At 37.7% G+C, this 21,045-nt stretch overlaps 1 protein-coding gene and 1 long non-coding RNA gene across 3 annotated transcripts in view; one reads left to right on the top strand and one right to left on the bottom strand.

Annotated features, from left to right (window-relative positions):
• Window positions 1-242: 242 nt before the first annotated feature.
• LOC107833883 (uncharacterized) lies at window positions 243-4,294 on the bottom strand. Its single transcript, XR_001659658.1, has 3 exons — window positions 4,113-4,294; window positions 1,705-1,791; window positions 243-255 (listed from the first exon to the last, which is right to left on the bottom strand). It is a non-coding gene; the product is annotated as an uncharacterized LOC107833883 (long non-coding RNA).
• Window positions 4,295-7,649: 3,355 nt separating this feature from the next.
• Window positions 7,650-21,045, top strand: part of c3a.1 (complement C3a, tandem duplicate 1) — an 18,209-nt gene continuing 4,813 nt past the window's right edge. Inside the window, exons 1-33 of one of the 2 annotated variants that reach the window (XM_016664266.1) lie at window positions 7,650-7,762; window positions 8,615-8,810; window positions 8,927-9,089; window positions 9,735-9,829; window positions 10,060-10,148; window positions 10,586-10,668; window positions 10,760-10,847; window positions 10,951-11,053; window positions 11,142-11,262; window positions 11,568-11,683; window positions 11,947-12,096; window positions 12,487-12,583; window positions 12,713-12,804; window positions 12,883-13,074; window positions 13,168-13,323; window positions 13,421-13,550; window positions 14,041-14,109; window positions 14,272-14,469; window positions 14,557-14,674; window positions 14,782-14,870; window positions 14,965-15,104; window positions 15,765-15,977; window positions 16,726-16,789; window positions 16,884-16,973; window positions 17,076-17,282; window positions 17,402-17,477; window positions 17,589-17,748; window positions 18,258-18,353; window positions 18,514-18,664; window positions 18,761-18,846; window positions 20,201-20,278; window positions 20,384-20,539; window positions 20,626-20,688. In XM_016664266.1, coding sequence (XP_016519752.1) covers window positions 7,695-7,762; window positions 8,615-8,810; window positions 8,927-9,089; window positions 9,735-9,829; window positions 10,060-10,148; window positions 10,586-10,668; window positions 10,760-10,847; window positions 10,951-11,053; window positions 11,142-11,262; window positions 11,568-11,683; window positions 11,947-12,096; window positions 12,487-12,583; window positions 12,713-12,804; window positions 12,883-13,074; window positions 13,168-13,323; window positions 13,421-13,550; window positions 14,041-14,109; window positions 14,272-14,469; window positions 14,557-14,674; window positions 14,782-14,870; window positions 14,965-15,104; window positions 15,765-15,977; window positions 16,726-16,789; window positions 16,884-16,973; window positions 17,076-17,282; window positions 17,402-17,477; window positions 17,589-17,748; window positions 18,258-18,353; window positions 18,514-18,664; window positions 18,761-18,846; window positions 20,201-20,278; window positions 20,384-20,539; window positions 20,626-20,688 — 3,993 coding nt within the window. In that variant the 5' untranslated portion in view covers window positions 7,650-7,694. Of the gene's footprint in view, window positions 7,763-8,614; window positions 8,811-8,926; window positions 9,090-9,734; window positions 9,830-10,059; window positions 10,149-10,585; window positions 10,669-10,759; window positions 10,848-10,950; window positions 11,054-11,141; window positions 11,263-11,567; window positions 11,684-11,946; window positions 12,097-12,483; window positions 12,584-12,712; window positions 12,805-12,882; window positions 13,075-13,167; window positions 13,324-13,420; window positions 13,551-14,040; window positions 14,110-14,271; window positions 14,470-14,556; window positions 14,675-14,781; window positions 14,871-14,964; window positions 15,105-15,764; window positions 15,978-16,725; window positions 16,790-16,883; window positions 16,974-17,075; window positions 17,283-17,401; window positions 17,478-17,588; window positions 17,749-18,257; window positions 18,354-18,513; window positions 18,665-18,760; window positions 18,847-20,200; window positions 20,279-20,383; window positions 20,540-20,625; window positions 20,689-21,045 lie in introns of both variants that reach the window. The other variant, XM_007578314.2, reaches the window with a different exon arrangement.

Here is a 21,045-nt window from a genome sequence, read left to right on the forward strand (position 1 = left end):
ACATCAAGGGTATTCAATCCATGTCTTTATATAAGCCGCTCTTCTTTGGGCAACGGTAAAGGCAGCCTGGGCCTCTCGGGCGCGGTTGCTCTCGATTGCTTCTTCTCCTCTGCGCTGGGTCTGTACTTCCCCTCCATCCTTCTTTTCTTCCGTATGACGCACAACAGAAGCAGCAGGACTAAGGTGAGCAGGGAGAACAAGCTGAACACAGACGCCGACATTGCAGGTAGGATCGACATCTGCGTTGTGCAACGCCTGGGAGGAGAAATCACACCAAGGTCAAGTGGACATGCAGGCAAAACAAGAGAGGACTTTCTAATTTAAAAACGGTGTTCAATTTCACAGTTCCTTGTTTTATGTGCGGAAGCACTCCGAGGTAAACAGAACAAGCAGCAGTCAATCCTGTACTCAGCGTTTTTGAGCCTGTACAAGTGTTTACACTTTTGTTGGCCTCAATTTTAATGTAGAGAAACACAGGAGCTGGTCATTTGGGGCACCTCGCCAGTTTGGACTTTAGGGCATTTAATGCTCAACTTTTGGTACAAAAAGAAACTTTGCCATTGGACCACTTGTATCAACCATGAGGTAATGAAAACTTTCCACAACTGTATATGAACAGGTCTCACTACTTTGAAAAAGAGCTTTTCAGTAGGTTACATGAACTTTTCACTAGTCTGTGCAAAGTTTCCAGTATCATATGTGGGAGAGTTTCATATTAAAAAGCCAATTTTGTTTAATGTAGCAGGAACCATCAGAAGCCATCTTTGACATGCACCAGTTAAGCCACAGGTTTAAAAGGTGGTAAACCAGTAGGTCAAAAATGTCAGCGCGTCAAAAGGGACCATCAACCAGTTCCTTAAACACGCACACTTCACTAAATCCAAATATTTTGTTGCAACAGTTGGTAAAACCGCCAGGGAAAATATGGATAGAAGAACTTTAAGTGAAGCCAGAAGATAAGTCTTGGGATTAAAAAAAAAATGAGATGTAGTTTGTGATTTGTGAAAATAAAATAAAACTCTGCTTTCATGCTGATCATTAAGTGATTTGTATGTAGTCTCAGGTGAGGAACCGCCTTACTTCTCTAAATAATACCGAAACGGTAATTTATCAGATACTTCTGCAGTTTGCATGAGCATACAATAATGTTTAACTTGTCACCACACAAGACTTCATTCCTGATAATAAATAACCGATGACTAATCAATCAAACAGCTGCAGCTGATCCAGAACGCTGCTGCTCGCGTTCTCACTAAAACCAGGAAGATGGAGCACATAACACCAGTTTTAAAGTCCCTACACTGGCTCCCTGTAGCTCAGAGAATAGACTTTAAAATACCGTTGTTAGTTTATAAATTGGAACAAACTTCCAGAAAACTGTAAAACAGCTGAAACACTGGGTGCCTTTAAATCTCAACTTAAAACCCACCTGTTTAGAGCCGTTTATGGCTAAATTAGGGTTAGAGTGTGGGTTTTGATGTCTTCGATGGTTTTATATTTACTTTTCATCTATTTATTAATGTCACACTGTTTTTATTTCTTCTTTATGTAAAGCACCTTGAAATGCGCTATACAAATAAAATTTGATTGATTGATTGTTTGGTGGACCCAGTCAAACTGGTCTTTCAGTGAGCAATTTTTCCCAACAGATTTCCTATGCAGGATTAGATCAAATGGGATAAAAACAGATTCACCTCACCTTACCTTACGGGAGAATACGAAGTATTTGTGAGGCCTGTGCTGCCTTTAATCTTACATCTGGACCAAGTAGATGGTGTACCAGTGGAGCACCTGAAAGTACAAAAATACAAAAGATTAATATAAATGGTTGGTTGGGAAGAAAAAAAAAAAAAAAAGGTTCACCGTAATGGACATGTTTAGTGAAGAAAGCTTAGCGAGAAAAGATGAGCAATGCTTTAGTGAGTTATAATGTGGGCCTAAACCAAATGGGTACCAAGAGTTTACGTAGGACTACATGTTTTGTGTGTCCCCCCCCCCCCCTTCTTTCTTCAAGCGTTCCAGTTTCTTTTTAAATACAACCAGGCCAAATTTCTGATATTACATTGGTTCCAGTAAATTAGAGGTTAGAAAAGTGACCTGATCTTTTCCCCGACAACAAAAAAGTGAGTCAATGAAATAATACATTTATCAAAGTGTATATCATTTGCTTGTTTATGTTAGGGTTCAAATATTCTAAGATATTTTAGAAAATTTAAGATTGAATATGTTAAGTAGCTAAATAAGGGAAACAGACACAACAAAAGACAAAGCTGCCCAATGTTGCAATTTTCAAAATGCAAATCTGGAAGTGCAAAAGGAAAAAATAAACATCACTTAAGAGGAAGCGTGAGCATGGAGGAAGATCGAAATCGCTCAAGATACCAAGTGACTCAGACTGAAGATATGGCAATTTGACTTAACAGATGACAAGTCACAGAGCAGAGCAACCATTCAACAAACGCCAAGACGGCTGAACGGTTCAGTTGTTTAAGAAACGCAACAGTCAGAAAACCATCCTGCAGGTCAACGCAGTAGGAAAGAGGGACACAATAAAGTCCAGAAAACAATCATTTAATTTGAAACCGATTAGAAAAAACACATCAAAAAAGAATGAGTGCTCATAAACAAAAAAAAAAAGACTTAAAACACACAATGCTGAATTTTCCATTGAAGAAAAATACCTACAGAAAGTATGTTTTGCACATTAATGTGTTTGTGTTGGCTGTTGTTGTAGTCTTTAGGTCAGTATTATCACCAAAAACAGCAGCAGTCAGACTCAAAGATAAACAGCCAGAAGAAGAAGAAGCAGAAAGACAGAACCAAGATCTTTGAGAGAAGATAAACCAGGCAAACAAAATTGAGGATGTTTTTCATTATGATAAGTGAATATAAAATACTAAATAATTTTTTATAATTCTGTTCCAATTCAGATTTGCTGCCTTCCCGGAATAAAGTAAAGAAATTTTCACCACCCTCCACGAGCATTGATTCCCACTGTAACTGAACTGCATTGGATTCAATTCCACTGAGCGTGCAAAATTGCATTTGCAAAGGATGGTTGGATTGGAAGCAAAATTTCATAGGATATTGCCTTATTTGGTCCCAACAATTGTGATACCAGTGATTCTCTTAATACTAGCAATTACACTGCCTTTTTACTCATATATTGGGAAAAAAAAATGAACTAAACTTAAAGACTGAATTTTCCTTAACGCATCAGTGCTGATGATGAATTACCAAAAGAGGAAGAAACAACTCATTTAAAGCGTTTCACAAAACTTTACCAAAGGTGCCAAAAGGTGTGGCACAATGTTAAATGCAGGATACTTGTATACAGAAAGTTGTGTATTTAGTCTCATAATGTCTTGACATTTCTGTTTTTTAACATTTGCACTATAACTTTTAACCGTTTGAAAGATTTTCATATAAAATTTATTTCAGTAAGACTGACACGTAATAAATCAGCTTCTACAAAAACACAGTTTTTAGACATTCTGAATTGGAAATTTCTATAAAATCCATCAATAGCCATGTCATACTTCAGCACATTGTCCACAAATTAATCAGTCCGTGTAAGATATTAGCTAAGATATTACCGTGTAAGATATTAGCGTGTAAGATACAATAAGTCACTTTCATCGTCCGCATCCTTGATAGAAGAAAATAAAAGAAAAAGACCCAATTCCTTAAAGCAGCGGAAGGATATCACACCGCTCAACGGTATTGATGATACCAGCAGGTTTGCGTGGGTAAGTAAAAGTCAACACTCACCATTAATGTTGTGACAAACAGGAGATACAATAAGTCACTTTCATAAAGCACTAGTTTGTTTCAACAGAAAACAGAAGTAGATATGCTGTGTTCTCTCTCACAAAGATCCTCTCGTAAAATTAATGACCCTCCTGCAAAGGTTTTAAACTCCCACAGGCGGACGCATGTCTCCGCTGAGGGTGGGAGGAATGCCGCGGATCCTGCTCCGCCTGTCTGACTACCTGCTGATTCCTGCGCAGGTGAGACTGCTGCTGATGACACGTGAAACCGCTCACGGACAACAGACACCACGGAGTTCCTCTACCAAGCGCCAGGTTTAGCTGCAAAGTGACGGCAGTTACCTGCAGGCCAGCGAGAGAGTCCAGGTGAGACCGCAGCCGCAGTGGAGACTCCTGGGTTAAAGCGAGGAGGTCCGCAACACCGACAGGAATCATTGTGCGTTAGCCAGGTGTGGAAGCGATACTGGTTTCTCCTTCCCTCTCTCGCTCACCTGTCTGCCGGATGTAAATTAGCGCGATCACGTGTTCCACCCCAGCCAATCAGAGTCAGCTCGCCTTTTTTTTTTTTAATCTTGGGTTTGTATGTTTTTTTTTATCTCCTTTTAGTGAATTTGTGATGACGTGTGTTGTTTTAACGCAACCCACAAAATATTATTTGAGTAATCATTTATTTCACTGTCGTGTAAATAAATTTGCTACATGTAAAGTGAAGTATTTTGTATGGAAACCCGTTTCATTCAAACCTGAATAAATAAATGTTGTTATCGAATTATTAAAATGAATGAATTGTACTCATGAAATTAAACAAAATGGATTTGTAAAACATATAAGTAAAGAAATGAATACTGAAATAAATACTGAAATAAATTAAAAAGAATCAAGGAAAAAATATTCTTGAAAAACATTTTTACTTTATTTTATGATAGAAGAAAACGAAACAACTCTATTTATTTCATGGAATATTTATTATTAATTTGTTGATACAGAATTTATTTATTGACTACATTTTGAATAAAACAGCTCTTTATAATGGCATTTCATTTTTTTTAAATACAGAAATGTCACCCCACTAAATGACTTCGGCATTTTTTTTTCTCTTTCTCCTGTCATTGCCCTTAGCTTCTCTATGTCATGTAGGTTTTGAGTTTGTTGGCCAGTGCATCCACAGTAACGTAACACAGCAGTCATTAACCAAACGGTGGTAATGCTAACATGGTGGGCAGCTGCCATGTCGAAAATAAAATTAGCTATAAAGTTTGTCAGTATGGGAAGCATGAGGTGCTCTAAAGTTTCCTGATAGACCTCTACACTGACTTTGGACTAGATGAAACAAAGTGGAGCAAATCTGGAAGATAACACAGCTCCCAAAATCATCAGTCAGTTTGGATTCTGTTAGGGACGCGCGATTGCAAATTATTCACCATCACAGTTTCAATGACTTCCATACAGACATTACAAAAAAACCACAAACTGTCCTAATTGACTGTTTTATCATTATGGAATCAGGCCCTCTGTGCTTTTAATATATTCTGTGACATTTGTTTAGTGTGACACGAAAAGGTTTCAAAGGTAACGACGTGGTCAGCCTGCTTTGGGAAGATATTTTATGGCTTGCCCTCTTTGTGGAGAGCGCCAAGACAGACGAGGCTTTTCCCCTCAATTGTGTAGGAAAAAATGATCTTATAAGATCACAATTCTCAACAGTTTCTATTGTTCTAGGCAATAGTCCAATATTCTCAATTAGCCAAGTAATTACTAAGCAACAAATGCTTTAACAAAATATATGTCATTTTGTTTCCAATGTGTCTACATATTAAAATAATTTTCTTTAAAGTAAATAAAAGTTTAATAAATATTCTAATTTGTTGAGATGTGTCTGTATTCGAGAAATGCTCCAGGCATCAGTCACCCTGCTTTTTGCGAGGAGCCGGGTTTAATAATTAGAGGCAGAAGTCCCTGAGTTCACAACGCCTTGTTTGCCTTCCGACATGCCTTCCTCACTGCTCAAACAAACTTGTCCGCATAACCGTAGTAATGTGTTTTTTTAAACAAGAGAAAATCCTCACATGCCCTGGAAAACATGCAGAACAAGGGCAAACGAAAAGCTTCCCGTCTTAGAAACAAAACAGAAACTGTTGAAGGAGAGAAGAAATGAGGAGACAATCATCGCATTACTGTTGAAAAATGACGCTCATGCGACAACTTCTTTCTGTCTTCCTTTCTTTGTTCCTTTCTTACTTACTTCATTTATTTCCTTTGTTCTCTACTTTCTTCTTTTTTGCCATGTTACACATTTCATTACAAAGCCGGTTGGCTCACTCAGGGGCAAAGGGCGCCACCTTGAGCTAGACGGCAGTAAGTGAAAGGACATCTGTTATCTCAGCCTGAGATAGTTGAACTTTTGCAAAAGTTACCTCACACAACTGCTGGCAATTCTGGGCGGCGATTACTTTCATTTACAATCTTAATATGAAAGAGAAAGTATATTAACGAAGCCATAAATGTGAAGGTTTCCAGATAATTACGGATGACCTGAACTCACCTGACTTATAAGTGTAGAGTAAGAAATTAAAGACAAGCAAACCCTCAGTCTGGAGCGCACGCTTCCAGGTTAGAGAAAGTTTATCCACGTCAACAAAGTATGGAACACAAAGAAGATATCTCTCAAATACTTTTAATAACGCAAAAAATAAAATCAACAGATGAGTTAAGAAACACCAGTGTCATCAACAGTTTTGCAAAGAACAAAATCTACAGTCTTGTGAAAATATTTAACAATAACTCCTTGCTTTATGTTGGCAAGAGAAAAATACATTAAAACAGTTTCTACTATGAAGCAAACAACAGAAACGTGCTGCCAAATTATTCTTAGCTCCTAAAACTGTTTCACTTGTGACATCAAATTATCTTAAAATCGCATTTAACAGACCACCACAAATCAGTGCTTAGAGTTTTGAAATCTAAAGGAACTGATGAAAGGTTTTATAAAGTCTTTTACACCTATAAATTTTATAAATTTTATGTGAGGTTGTATTCAACGTTCCAGAGTCAATTCTTTGTAAAACCTGCCAGTCACAGGTTTTCAGTCATGTCACAACCAGCTCTACCAACTGAAAGTTAATTCATTTTTCACTTTACACATTAAACAGATTAGTTATGTACAGACTGATGTTTTCAGACCTATAAATTTGTTCATGATAACATTTTTTCTGATAACTATGTTTTTTTTTAACAATCATACAATGAATACATATAACGACTCAGTAAGATTGAAACATTACAGTATGCTATCTTTATCCTACTTTTTTATTTTTTTTAATCTTTTTTGTTTAAACATATGTTTTTCTTTCACTGCTGAAAATGCTCCTTTGTAACTCCAAAAAGTCCCACCAATAATTTACCTAGAAATTGCATAACAAAACTTTTGCAACACCAGTTTTTTTGTGTGTGTTTTTGCTTCTTTTGTGTCTTTAATCCTGCATGTGTTTATTGATTGACCACCGGCGGCCGGAAAAGAATCGAAAGCTAAAAGAGAGTTTAAGGAAAATTAAAACAGCACATTAATAATAGGTACTTTAAAGATAAATAAAAAAATCACAACTTCATTGAGAGTATTTGTTCCCGTGATCTTGCAATTTACTCGCCTTCAGACGTTAGTGGGACACGCAAACCCTTTATTGATTTCTTTTTCACTATTTACTTATAGAGATTTTTTTTTCAGAACTGAACAATTTTTCAACTGCTGCTGGGAATCTGTGTGTTTCATCTGTTTGTTTACCGTATGCACAGGCAAGAGTTGGACAGACGGGAGGGTGATGGGGGTGAATGTGGGAGGGCATCCCCAGCCCCTGAGCTCGGAGGATAAAAGGGGCGCTAAGCCGAGGCTCAGTCTACCCTGGCAGCAGATCAGAACCGGACCGGAGGATGAGGAGAGCTCTTCTGCTGCTGCTGGCCTCTCTGGCCTTTGCCTCCCTAGCTGATGGAGCTGACCTGTAAGTACACCTGAGTGTTTGAAGCATGACAAAAATTCATTAAAAAAAAAACAACAAAAAAACGCTAAAGTTTGTTTTCTTGAAGATTTTAAATTAGTTGGTATACTTTGTCAAATGCCTTCACTTAAATTTTTTATTTCTTGTGTGAATATTTTAGCAGTTTATAGTTTGCTAAATCTTTACTGCTAGTACAGTTTTCTAATAATCAACTGCTGTCCATTAAGCCTCCTCAAGCGGTGCCAGACAGCTGCCCTCAATTTTTTTGCGCAGTGTTTGCGTGGCCTCGCCTCGCTCCAGACACGGCAAACAGAGTCGATCGTCACCATCATAAGCTTCATTGATCCTCTGCTGGATCTTAATCAAGATAATCAATGGCTCATTCATTAAGTATGAAGTCCAGAGTGGAGATCAAAAGTCCGCTACTGAACAAACAAATATGAAAAGATTGCACAAAACGGTAACCAGAGGACAATTTGCAATGTAAAAGGCCTTGAAGCAGGTTTCTGCTGTTTCAAGTGGAGCAATAATATAATAATGTAATAGTAATCATTCAGTCCTTTTCTGCAAAAACACAAGAGTTTCCCTGAAAGCCCAACATTATACTTTACAATGTTGCATGCAAGGGGTACATGCAATCTACTTTTTATTTTATTTTATTCTTTTTTTTGTTCATTATTCCGTTTTGCACTCTACATTTAAGGAAACCTAGAAAGGGTTCAGCTAGAAGTCTCAGTTGTCCAATGCATGTTTTGATGCCTGCAGCACATTTAGTGTAAATTATTGTTTCGCACAAGTGCTAACCAGAGAATGTATCTTTCAAAATAAATAACGTACAATTTGATCTTTCTGTAGCAAAGTGATGTCTGCCCCCAACCTAATGCGAGTGGGAACAGCAGAAAACATCTTTGTTGAATGTCAGGACTGCACTGGAGGGGACATGGTGGTCAGCATCAACGTGATGAACCATCCCAAAAAAAACAAGAAGCTGACTGGGACAACCGTGACCCTCAACGGGGCGAATAACTTCCAGGGGTTGGGAAAAGTGACGGTGAGTAAAATACTCAAACGGCTGCTAACATCCCTCGACGCAAAAGTAGGCTTTTCATAAAAGGGTTCTGTTGCAGCTCCTGAAGCAAAGCATCCGTCTTTTGATTCTGATTTCAGATTCCAGTGGGAGAATTCAGAAAGGATCCCACCGCAAAACAATATGTTTACGTGCAAGCTCAGTTTCCGGGCCGATTGCTGGAAAAGGTTGTCCTGGTGTCCTTCCAGTCTGGGTACATCTTCATACAGACCGACAAGACGCTCTATACGCCCAACAGCAAAGGTGAGTCCAAAGCAAAACAGGGCCAAATCACCGATATGCTGAGGGTATCAAAATTAAGCTTTACAACCTTGGACTCATTAAATGCAGAATATTTAAAACAATATAAATAAATTACAATGAAAACAGACAAAAACAGTTATTTTTAACTTACTCATCCTGATAAATCAGTTTTAAAACTCCAAATTGTCCTATATTTGAATAAGGCTTTCAATAGAAATCTTAATTCCAACATAAACATAAAACATTTCAATTGTTTTTAGAAAGATGTTTATAGCTTTATTGTAATTTTCATCTAAAGGCCTAAAATAGTTATATCTCTGGAGATATGTTTTATTTTCCCCCCTGCTAATAAAGTGAGAATGAAAACAGCATCACAAGTTCAAACTGAAAACCAATCAATCAATACAATCATAATTGAATGAAATAAAAAAAGGAAACAAAACAAAATGCCTCACAATGATATGATAACCCAAAGGTCCTTGATTTATTTTACAGATTACAAAGTAAAACCAGAAATATTTAGAAATGATAATTTTTATGGCCTGCTGTGAAAATGTCTTCAACATATATGACCAAGTATTGGCTATGAAATATAAATATAAAAGGTCTTGAGAAGTAAAAAGGACTTTCTTCTCTCCGTGTCAGTTTATTACAGGATGTTTGCCTTGACGCCTCAGATGGAGCCTGTGGAAAGAAACGATGAGAACCAAGTTGATGCCTCTGTCGACATTGAAATTGTGGTATTGTGTTCCCTCATTGGTATCCATTTAGTGACTTAGTTTCACATTTGAATCATGCTGCCCCCTGGTGGTAAAAAGTGGGAGTTGAACCCGCTCTATGGAAGTAAATATGTGTCACCAGCATTGGTGTCCTGCTGGCACATATTTACTTCCAGACCAGTCGGTCAATGAATGACGTTGGGTTTACTTTTAAAAGCAGTTTTTTGTTTGTTTGGTTGTTTTTTGGTTAGACGCCTGAGGACATCACCATCCCTCTTGATTCAGTCGCTCTTAATGGTGGCATGTTCTCTGGAGATTACCAGCTTGCTGACATTGTCAGGTATTCCGTTTTGAAGACTAAAACTTGTTTTAAGTAGCTGAATGACATTCACCTGGTCATATTCAACCAAATAATTACTGTTAAATAGTCAAGATCTACATGAATTTTATTTACACACAAAAAGGAAATAAGGTGCAGAGGTTTAGTTTTATGATTCAGGAAGCACATTGAAACATTTTATTATAATGCTTTGGATTTTTGTTAAACTGAACACAATTTTTTTTTTTTTTTTTTAATGGCTAAAAGTGAATAATATGCTAATTTTATCTGGCTTCCTTTGTACATTTTTCTGGATAAAAATAAGAGCAAATACTAGAATTTTCATTTTATTTGAGTTCAATAATTGATAAGCAAATTTAGTGTGAATATTTCATTCTTCTCAACTGATTGCTGTAAATCATATGTGTGTGTGTGTGTGTGTGTGTGTGCTTCCTCAGCCCCGGACTGTGGCAGGTGGTGGCAAAGTTCAAGAGCAACCCACAGCAGAAATACAACGCTACATTTGAGGTCAAAGAATATGGTAAATACAGTGTTTTCACTTATGTATATTTATAATTAACTAGGTTTTCATCTGGTAGAAAAATATTTTCAAAAATGTTTTCATCTGGCAGTGCTTCCCAGTTTCGAGGTAAAGCTGCTGCCTGTGGTCCCTTTCTTCTATGTGGACAGCCAAGAACTTGTCATCAACATCAAAGCTATGTACGTGAAAGATTTTCATTAGTTAAAAATGAAATAAATAGGGTTGTTATGTTATTGTTTTTCTCTTACAATATGGCTTTAAGAGTGATTTTTTTATGCGTAGGTATTTGTTTGGAAAGGAGGTTTACGGGACTGCCTATGTGGTGTTTGGCATTATGGAAGATAAGGTGAAGAAAAGCCTCCCACACTCTCTTACACGAGTCATGGTGAGCTCTCTTCTTTTTCAGTTCTCCATTAAGCATACATTTCATGCAAGCAAAAGGCAGAACTTAACCTGGGTCTGTTGGATCGCAGGTTACAAATGGAGAAGGGCAGGTCATACTGAAAAGGAATCAGATCACTCAAACCTTCCCGAATATTAACGATCTTGTGGGAAAAGCCATCTTTGTGTCAGTCAGTGTGCTGACAGACAGCGGTGAGTAACAGCGATTGTGTTTTTCCATGTTAGGTAGTTTTGATCTTGAGTTATGCTCATTGGCTAAAAAAAAGTTTTCAAGTCAACTTCCTTTAAAAAACGAAAAGCAAAACATGATTTGATCATTTCATATATATTTAAATATGTTTCTCTTGATCTGATGAGATTTAAAAATGTGCATGTTTCTCAGATCAAAGGAAGATTTTATCATTTGGTTGTTTTTTTTATTTGATAAAACAACGGGTGATTAAGCAGCACTATTCTATCCATTTATTTGTTTTTTATTTTTTATTTTTTTTATGTAGGCAGTGAAATGGTGGAAGCAGAGTTGAGAGGCATCCAGATTGTCACGTCGCCCTACAAAATCACTTTCACAAGAACCCCCAAATTTTTCAAACCAGGAATGTCCTTTGATGTTGCGGTACAGAACCAAATGTTTTCTTCTTTTACTGTCAAAATGTTATCAACTAATAACCCTAAACTTTAGAAAATTACTCGTGTACAATGACTTATCTTAAGTAAGAGGCATCTTTAACACTGCACCCTCATTTCGTACTATTTAAACTGTAATATGTCCTTCATATCTAGTACCAATTGAAGGATGAATTAATCCAATGACGTGAGATTTTTCATGAAATGTGGCGTGATGAGGTATTCAGAAACTGATGCATTTTCCTATGGTAGGTTGAAGTGGTAAATCCTGATGGCAGTCCAGCAGAAGGTATCCCAGTGGTGATCACTCCTGGAAATGTGAGGGGATCCACAGCATCAAATGGGATGGCAAGGCTTACCATCAATACAGCAGCAACGGATGCTAGACTCCAAATCACTGTAAGCAACAGCCTAGTGAAAATGTACAAGTGAAGAAATTGCTGATTTTTTTTTTTTTTTAATGCTAGAACTGCAGGCAGTTATAATGGGCTCCTCGCCCGACCACCACACGCAAAAATAATACAAATAAATAAGTAATGGGAAACCACAGTAATGGCGATGGTAACACTTCTGTGAGTAAAACAACATAACATTTCAGTTCAAAGCCAAACTAACAGCTACACACTAAAACTGCCGGTCAGTATGACGCAATGTAAGACAATTCAATTTATTGTGGACTGCAAAATGTTTAGCTAACCAAGAGAAACAACAAAACTGGAATGTAAATTTTATAAAATGATAATGCCCTGATTCTTAATCTTGAAAAACATGTGTTCCTTTGGACTACAGGCGAAAACAGAGAAACCCGAACTTACGCCCGCAAGACAAGCAACAGCTGAGATGGATTCTTTACCTTATGCCACCAATAGCAGGACTTACATCCACATAGGTAAGTCATACTCCAAGACCACAACAGTGCACACAGTCAGGAAAGAACCGGTAAACTATTGAGAAGAACTGTGGATGTTATCAGCATGATGTGCTGGGTCTTAACACTCTTGGGAACTTTCCAACGCAGGCATAGACACAGCCGAGGTGAAAGTAGGAGACAACCTGAAAATCAACCTCAACCTCAACAAACCACCACAGCAAAAGGACATCACATACCTGGTGAGGGATGATTTACACCTCTCTTAGTTTGTCAGTATACATTGGATTTCTGTTCATATGTTTTTCCGTCAACCCTAGATCTTAAGCAGAGGCCAGTTGCTGAAATCTGAGCGCTACAAAACAAGAGGCCAAGCTCTAATTTCCCTAATTCTTCCCATCACCAAAGAGATGTTGCCCTCGTTCCGCATCATAGCCTACTACCACACAAACGATAATGAAGTGGTGTCGGACTCTGTTTGGGTGGATGTGAAAGACTCGTGCATGGGCTCAGTAAGACTCATTCCACCGACTCTGAGACAAACCTGGACTAATCCTTGGTATCTAAATCTTTTGAATTTTTTGTGCTATTTTCTCCCCATGTAGTTGACCTTGGAGTCAAAGAGGCCACTTCCGTCCTATGAGCCTCGCAGGATGTTCACTCTGAAAGTCACAGGAGATCCAGGGGCCACCGTGGGACTCGTCGCAGTTGACAAAGGCGTCTACGTCCTGAACAACAAGCACCGTCTCACCCAGAAAAAGGTACATCCTACCGTATCTAAAAATCTAGAAATTGACTGTGTATGTCTGGTTTTCTTTAACCATAAGTCTTTGGTTGGTTTATTTCTGCACCCTGCAGGTGTGGGACGAGGTAGAGCATCATGACATAGGCTGCACACCAGGTGGTGGGAGCAACAGTATGAACGTGTTCTTTGATGCTGGGCTGGTGTTTGAGTCAAGCACCGCTGCAGGAACTGCCTACAGACAAGGTGAGTTCACTTCAACCAATCTGAATGAAGCTAAATTTGATTCTGTTTAAGAATAAAATAGATTTACAAAGTGCAGCTACCTTAAACTATACAGTGTCAGGCATGTTTATAGACCCACATGGTAAAGATGAGTGAAAGAGCTTGACATATATTAACTTTTCATTGCAGAAGCACAATCTCACTCTAAAATTAAAAAGTCAACCTCTAATTAATTTCCAGAAGAGTTAGTAAATCCTTTCAGTACATTTAGTCAGTAAGTATTACCAGAGCTGCATTTGAATATTACTAATACAATGTTGTTACATCTATTGACAACTTAATAGATTACTTACTCCTTCGTAAGAGCTTTGGACATAAGAGGCTTTTCAGGTTGCATCAAGCTGTTATTATATAACCAATTAATGTCCTTTCAATGTCTTTGGTTTTTGAAATATATATGTATATGTGTGTGTGTGTGTCTTGTAAAGATGTGGTTTGTGTTCTATTTCAGAAAAGGGCTGCAAGCCAAGCGCCAAAAGGAAAAGATCCACAACTATCATGGAAGTTAGAACTACGCTACGTAAGAAACACAGTTTTTAGCCAATCAATAACCAAATATTGTGCCATTTGTTAAGCTACCACAGTGTTATGTCTTTCCAAGTTAGATTTATTTGTTCTAACTGCCCTGTTTCTACATGTATGCTGCCTTTTTTAACACATAGCTTTTCTTTGTTTTTCACAGTGAGTCAGTTTACCAATGAGCTGGAGAGAGAATGTTGTTTGGACGGCATGAAAGAAGTTCCACTTTCATACACCTGCGAGGAGCGTAAGGCATATATTGTGGATGGTCAAGCCTGCGCTGATGCCTTCCTGCAGTGTTGTAATACGATGAAAACGCAGCTTTCTGAAAGGAGGGAAGAAAACTTCAAATTAGCTCGCAGTAAGAAATGGGAACCAATTGGTGGGGAACAGTATTCTTACTTTCCTAAAAGAAACGTTAATGATCCCATGTGCAACAACCCTTTAGGTGAGTCCGATGACAGCTACATGGACAGCAATGAAATTGTTTCTCGAACCAAGTTCCCCGAAAGTTGGCTGTGGATCGACATCCAGCTTCCTCGCTGCCCAGCCAATGCCCCCAACTGGTGAGTCATTTCAAACCTGCACAGATCTTGTATTCTATAAAAAGATAATTTGGTAACAATTTTATATGCTCGACCTTCATATCTGCTTCTGCCGATCTGTGTTTTAGTGAGGCCATGTCCATGGAGAGAAATGTTCCTCTGCAAGACTCAATCACGACCTGGCAGTTCACTGGCATCAGTCTGTCTCGAACACTTGGTGAGGCTTCTGCAACTTAAGTTTATAATTTTCCCAACATTTACATTTCTGCTCTCTTTTGGTGTCTTACCTTTTTATTTGTTTCATCTTTAAGGTATCTGTGTGGGCGAGCCATTGGAAGTTATTGTCCGTAAGGAATTTTTCATTGATCTCCGGCTGCCTTATTCCGCCGTCCGAGGGGAGCAGCTTGAAATTAAAGCGATCCTTCATAACTACAGCCCAGACCAAATAACTGTAAGTTAGAGTTTACAAATTTGGGCTGGGTCGGGCCAAAATAATTTGTTTGATGTTCTCGTCGGGCTTCTTTACATAGCCTGCAATACATACGGCACAGAGAAAACAAATCAAGAAATAATGATCTTCTTATTGTAGTCTAAATAGAGGAGTTGATTCTCTGTTTAGGAGAGAAAAAGTAAAGTGCAGAGGTTTATTAGATCACAACAAGTTCACTCTGCACAATAACTGTGTGTGTGGCCCCGCCCTGCTCCTCTCCTATCAGTCACACATCCCAGATGATTTGCACTTGACTCACTGGTCACGACCGAGACAATTATATTGATTATATCGAACTGGAAATATTAAACAAAAGCTAAAAATGGGGAAAATGACATTGTTTACTCAAATTATGGTCTAAAAATGAAAGCAGTTGAATTTACTTAGGGCTCAGGTCTATAATTCATGTTAATTAGTCGGCATTACTAACAACAGATCTATGCATAGGTTTACATAAATGTAACCAGCACAACACAGAAAGGGTCCGTTTACCTAGAGACAGAAAATGGTCTGTTTTGTAGACAAATGGAAGTTAGAAATTTTTTATGCACTCTGACTCTATATTAGAATTTTAGTTGATTACATTTAATTGCTTTTCTCCATCTTTATCCTGTCCTCAAGGTTCGTGTGGAACTGATTGAGGAAGAGAACGTGTGCAGCGTAGCCTCTAAGCGTGGGAAGTACCGGCAGGAGGTCAGAGTTGGAGCCCAAACTACACGATCTGTACCATTCATCATTATTCCAATGAAGGAAGGAGAGCGTAGCATCGAGGTCAAGGCAGCTGTCAAGGACTCATCACTTAATGACGGAGTTATGAAGATGCTGCGCGTTGTGGTAAGAGAGACAAAGAGCCTTTCACAGTTAACAGGGCAAACCCCAGACTGGTCAACATTCTCATTTGGACCTATGGAAATCAATTTATTAGCATGTGTGTTGGACAGCAAGGGGTAAACTGAGAAATCCGAACTTCATATATACTCCATCTGGATCAAGTACTGTGCTTCCCATCAGCAGTTATACAGCATATATATAATTTCCGAATATTTTTTTTTACAATTAATCAGGTAATCAGAAATCGCTCTCCCTTATCTCTCTCTCGTATAAATACACCAACAGTCCCCTTCCCACTGGTCGCTTTGAAACGGTCACTACTCATTTCCGAGGAGAAAAACTGTCGTACTCCAAGGATTGCGTCAGATGATTTAAAAATGTTTATTGGTCCCCCAAAAATCGACAAAAACCTGGAAATTTGCTGTTGTGCTGCTAGCACATAGCAATAACTCACAGGCGGAAGTGAGCGCGCTGCACAACACAAATAATGGTCCGGCCGGAACGCGGTGTGCTAAATAATAAAACATAATTTTACGAATCTTAGAGACAGATACATTTTCCTCGAGGAATTTTAATAATCAAGGTATCGAATCATTCGAGGAATCGTTACAGCCCTACTCTAACATCGAATACTTATCTGTTCAATATTTATGTATGTTGTTTTTTTTTGTTTTTTTTTCTTGTTTTGCTTTGACCTACCAGAACCATGCAATAAATGTTTGTTTCTAATATTTGTTATATATTTTCCCAGCCTGAAGGCGTTCTGGTTAAAACTGCCCAGATTGTACCTCTAGATCCAGTTAAGAAAGGACAGGGTATGTTCACACATTAGCAATGCTTTAACATTTTCACTGATGTACAGTGGAAATATTTTTCCTAACTAATTCAATTGTACTTTTCTACTTGCAGGTGGAGCACAAGTGGAAATCCTGAACAGTAACATTCCCAGGAAAGATTTAGTACCAAACGCACCAACCAGCACACAAGTTTCTGTGACTGGTGAGTTTCTGTGACTGTTACACCCACATGAATTATGCAGAGACAGCTGCTTGAAAATTGACTATCCTATGTCAATTTACTGATTTTATTTTGTGTGTGCAGGCAGAGAACAGGTTTCTGGGCTTGTGGAGAATGCCATTAGTGGTAGATCCATGGGTACTCTGATCTACCAGCCCGGAGGCTGTGGAGAGCAGAACATGATCCATATGACTCTGCCAGTCATTGCAACCACATATTTGGACAAAACCGATCAGTGGGAGGCTGTTGGTTTGAACAAACGTAATGAGGCTCTTCAGCACATAAGAACTGGTAAAGTCATTTAGATGTAAAGAGAAATGGATTTCACTTGAAATGTGTGCTCTTTTGATTGTTGACTAAATGAATGTGTGGATATTTGTGAATAGACTAATAATTTACTATCTATTTAGGATACAACAACGAGCTAACGTATCGTAAAGGAGATGGCTCATTTGCTATGTGGGCTAATCATGGAAGTAGCACCTGGTAAGGCATTCAAGGGTCAACTGTATTTTTTGCAGACAATACCTCACTTCTCAGTATTTGTTCTATATGCAGTTTGATGAACTAAACTATTAATGTTTTCTTCCCCACAAGGCTGACAGCATATGTGACCAAGGTGTTTTCTTTAGCTTACAACTTGATAGCAGTGCAAAATGAACACATCTGTGGTGCTGTGAAATATCTGATCCTCAACGCTCAGCAACCTGATGGCATGTTTAAAGAAGTTGGAAAAGTACACCATAGAGAGATGCAGGTTAGTGCACCACTACATACATTACACAATAAGTACATTTGTGTTAGATATTTTTTGCTTCTTGGCAAAAAAAAAAAAAAAAAAAAAACCCTGATCCTCCTGGAAGGAGTTGATTTCTGTTGCTGCCGTCCCACAGCAGAGTGTGACCAAACTAGCATGAGAAAGAGGCGACAGGCTGTTAGATACAGTTCTCTGGAGCATGACTGAGGTCATTGTTAGTTTAAATAATCGATTGTTAAATATTTTAAGCTAAGTCTTGCTTTTGTTTTTTTTTATTTTTTATCATCCTATTCAATAAAATTAATCATCATATTATGAAGCTTTATTACAAAAAAACCCCAAAAAATAAATTCAAATTCCTGTACTTCATGTGATAAGTTTATTTCCTCCATTAAAATGTTCTGAAACTTAAGATTTTCATCTAAAACAAAACCCCTTGTTTTCTTCCTTGACCATGATGAGGGAATATGTTACCTGACATGTTGGTGTTTGCGTTTGTGCTCATTCAGGGTGATGTGCTTGGCGGAGACTCAGATGCCTCCATGACGGCCTTCTGCCTGATTGCCATGCAGGAATCACGCACAATATGTGGAGCAACTTTAAATGTGAGTATCTCGACCTTGTCATTCCTAGGAGAAATCAACTCTGTGACGTTATTAAACAGGACGGAATATCAAAGGTTTATGCTTTCACACTGATATCCTCTATCTCGATGGCTTCCCAACAAACCATTTTATTCCCATGTTCTCCTTTTCATTTCCCTAGAGTCTTCCATCCAGTATAGAAAAAGCCGTCACCTACCTTGAGAGACGTCTTCCCAACCTCGCCAACCCTTATGCCGTCGCCATTACGTCATACGCTCTGGCCAATGAAAACAAACTTAACAGGGACATCCTCTTCAAGTTTGCTTCTCCTGGTATTTGCACTACCCATCTTGTGGAAATTGCAATTTATAAGCCGTGTCAGAAATATTTTATATTTTTACAAAAAAAAAAAATAAATTCTTTTTCAGAGTTAAACCACTGGCCCATACCTGGAAAAAAGACATTCACACAAGAGGCGACAGCTTATGCTCTCTTGGCTCTGGTCAGAGCTCAGGTGAGTAGAGCCATTGTTATTTGTTCATTGTGACTTTGAAAGACAAATTTTTGAATGTCTGTTGAAGAAATTCACAAGTTTGTTTTAACATCTTTTTTGTTCCTTCTAGTTCTTTATGCAGAGTTTCTAAAACCAGGTTTTATCTCATCACTGGTGGATTAAATTTACAGGTTTTAGGTTAAATGCTTTGGGGAAAGTAATGCTAAATCTATAGCATGTTCAAAAGTGAATCTCTGCCATCAAAAACTTAAAATCAAAAGGTTTTTACAGTTTGGGGCAAACACTTTATAAGGATATGTTCAGGACTATAGAGTGATGGAGCTGCTTGTTGAGAAGAAAAAAATGAGATATGCAGTTTGAAATAGTTGAAGTGAAAGAGGCTGATCAATGCATCCTACTGTAATTTGGTTATGACCTGCAGTTTTTCTAGTTGTATTTAAAACAAACTACCATAGAAACTGGGGTTCAACAATAAAAAGTTAAATATTTTTCTTTATTACTGCTGCATCTGTTATGACTGTGGGCGAAGAGAGAACTGCTGCAAAGGGAATGGGAAGATTGTTCTTATTACATGGACTTGATGGGGAGAATTACTCCTGCATGAATTTAGAATATAGAAAGAGCTTTTGTATTTCAATTCATGGTGTAAAATTATGGAACAGGTTAAAAGAGGAGGTAAAACAAAGTAAAAATTTAATACAATTTAAAAATATATATATACAAGGAGGTCATTTTCACAAAATGTAGAAATATAGGTGAGAGTTAGCACTAATGTGTATATGTAAATTGAAGCTAACGAAATATGAGTGTGTGGGTATGGATGTATATATTTAGACATGTGTAAACCCAGGTAAGATGGAAGATTAATTAACTTATGTTTTTTTATTTGATTTAATAATGAGTGTCCATCTGAAAATATGGTTTGGGTTTATGGGGTAGGACTTCATAAGTTTCTTAGTTCTTCCTACACCTTTTCAAGCATGATAAGATTACTGTGGTACAAAAATGTGTCTTTTGCATTATTTGTTCATGTGTGTGATTTTATTCTTCTATCATAAATTAAAAAAATATATAAAATAAATAAATAATTGTAGCACAAACTGATTTGTGAGTACAGTGCACAGATTAAGGAAATAACCGTGGGAGAGAGGGCATTGAAATTGTGCAGCCTATGTAGAGAAAGCACTGCTGGTTTAAGTCAGAATTTAACCCTAACTACTGTGCTGAATTGTTCTGAATGTAGGTGGACAGGATATAAACTGTTTATTAGTAGTCACTTTAAAAAGCCACTTAAAAAAACAAAAGTACAAGTGCTACGCACAGCAGGCTCAAATCATCTCTTCTTTCATTATAGCACTTTGAAGACGCACGGCCTATCGTTAGATGGTTTAACCAACAACAAAAAGTGGGTGGAGGCTATGGATCAACACAGGTAACTTCTAAACTTCTAGACTTTTTCTTAGGGAAATATCACTTTCCGTAGTTGAACTAGATTTTTTCTTAATTCTTCTCATTTGTAATTTTTCTGTCTTCCAAGGCCACCATTATCGTGTACCAGGCCGTGGCAGAGTACTGGACCAAAGCTAAAGAACCAGAATACGATCTGAATGTTGACATCTTGTTGCCGGGCAGATCAAAGCCTGACAAGTTCAACTTTAACAGAGATAATCAGTTCGCCACAAGAACATCTAAAGTGAGATCACAACCTCCTTTTTTAAAACTTTGAGGTTTTTTTTTATGATTTGCTTTTTCCTAAATTACAAATTAAAATTTCGACAGCTTAATGACATCAACCAGGACGTGAAAGTTACTGCCACAGGAACGGGAGAAGCAACAGTGAAAGTAAGTAACTTTTTTTTTTTTAATTCCAGATGTTTTTTTTTTTTTTTTTTTTAGCATTATACAAACTGTGAACCATAAAACTAAGTTGGAAAACGTTCAGACACAACAGATTAATTCTTTCATTCAGATGCATTAAGAGTCTGATGCATTTATTATGTACAAAAATATCTATTAGCAATAATGACTGTCTACAAATTATGAAGATTTTCTTTTTAAAATGCGTTTCATATCAAAGTGTTTGTCATATTAAATAGTAGGGGCAGTAGTGAACATTTTTACAAAACAATGCTTAGCTTAGGAATTTTTGGTGACATGCACATTTGTCTGAAAAGTCTTTATTTTTTATGTTATTTTATA

The sequence above is a fragment of the Poecilia formosa genome, unplaced genomic scaffold (assembly GCF_000485575.1).
Source record: "Poecilia formosa unplaced genomic scaffold, Poecilia_formosa-5.1.2 Scaffold474, whole genome shotgun sequence".
NCBI lineage: Eukaryota > Metazoa > Chordata > Actinopteri > Cyprinodontiformes > Poeciliidae > Poecilia > Poecilia formosa.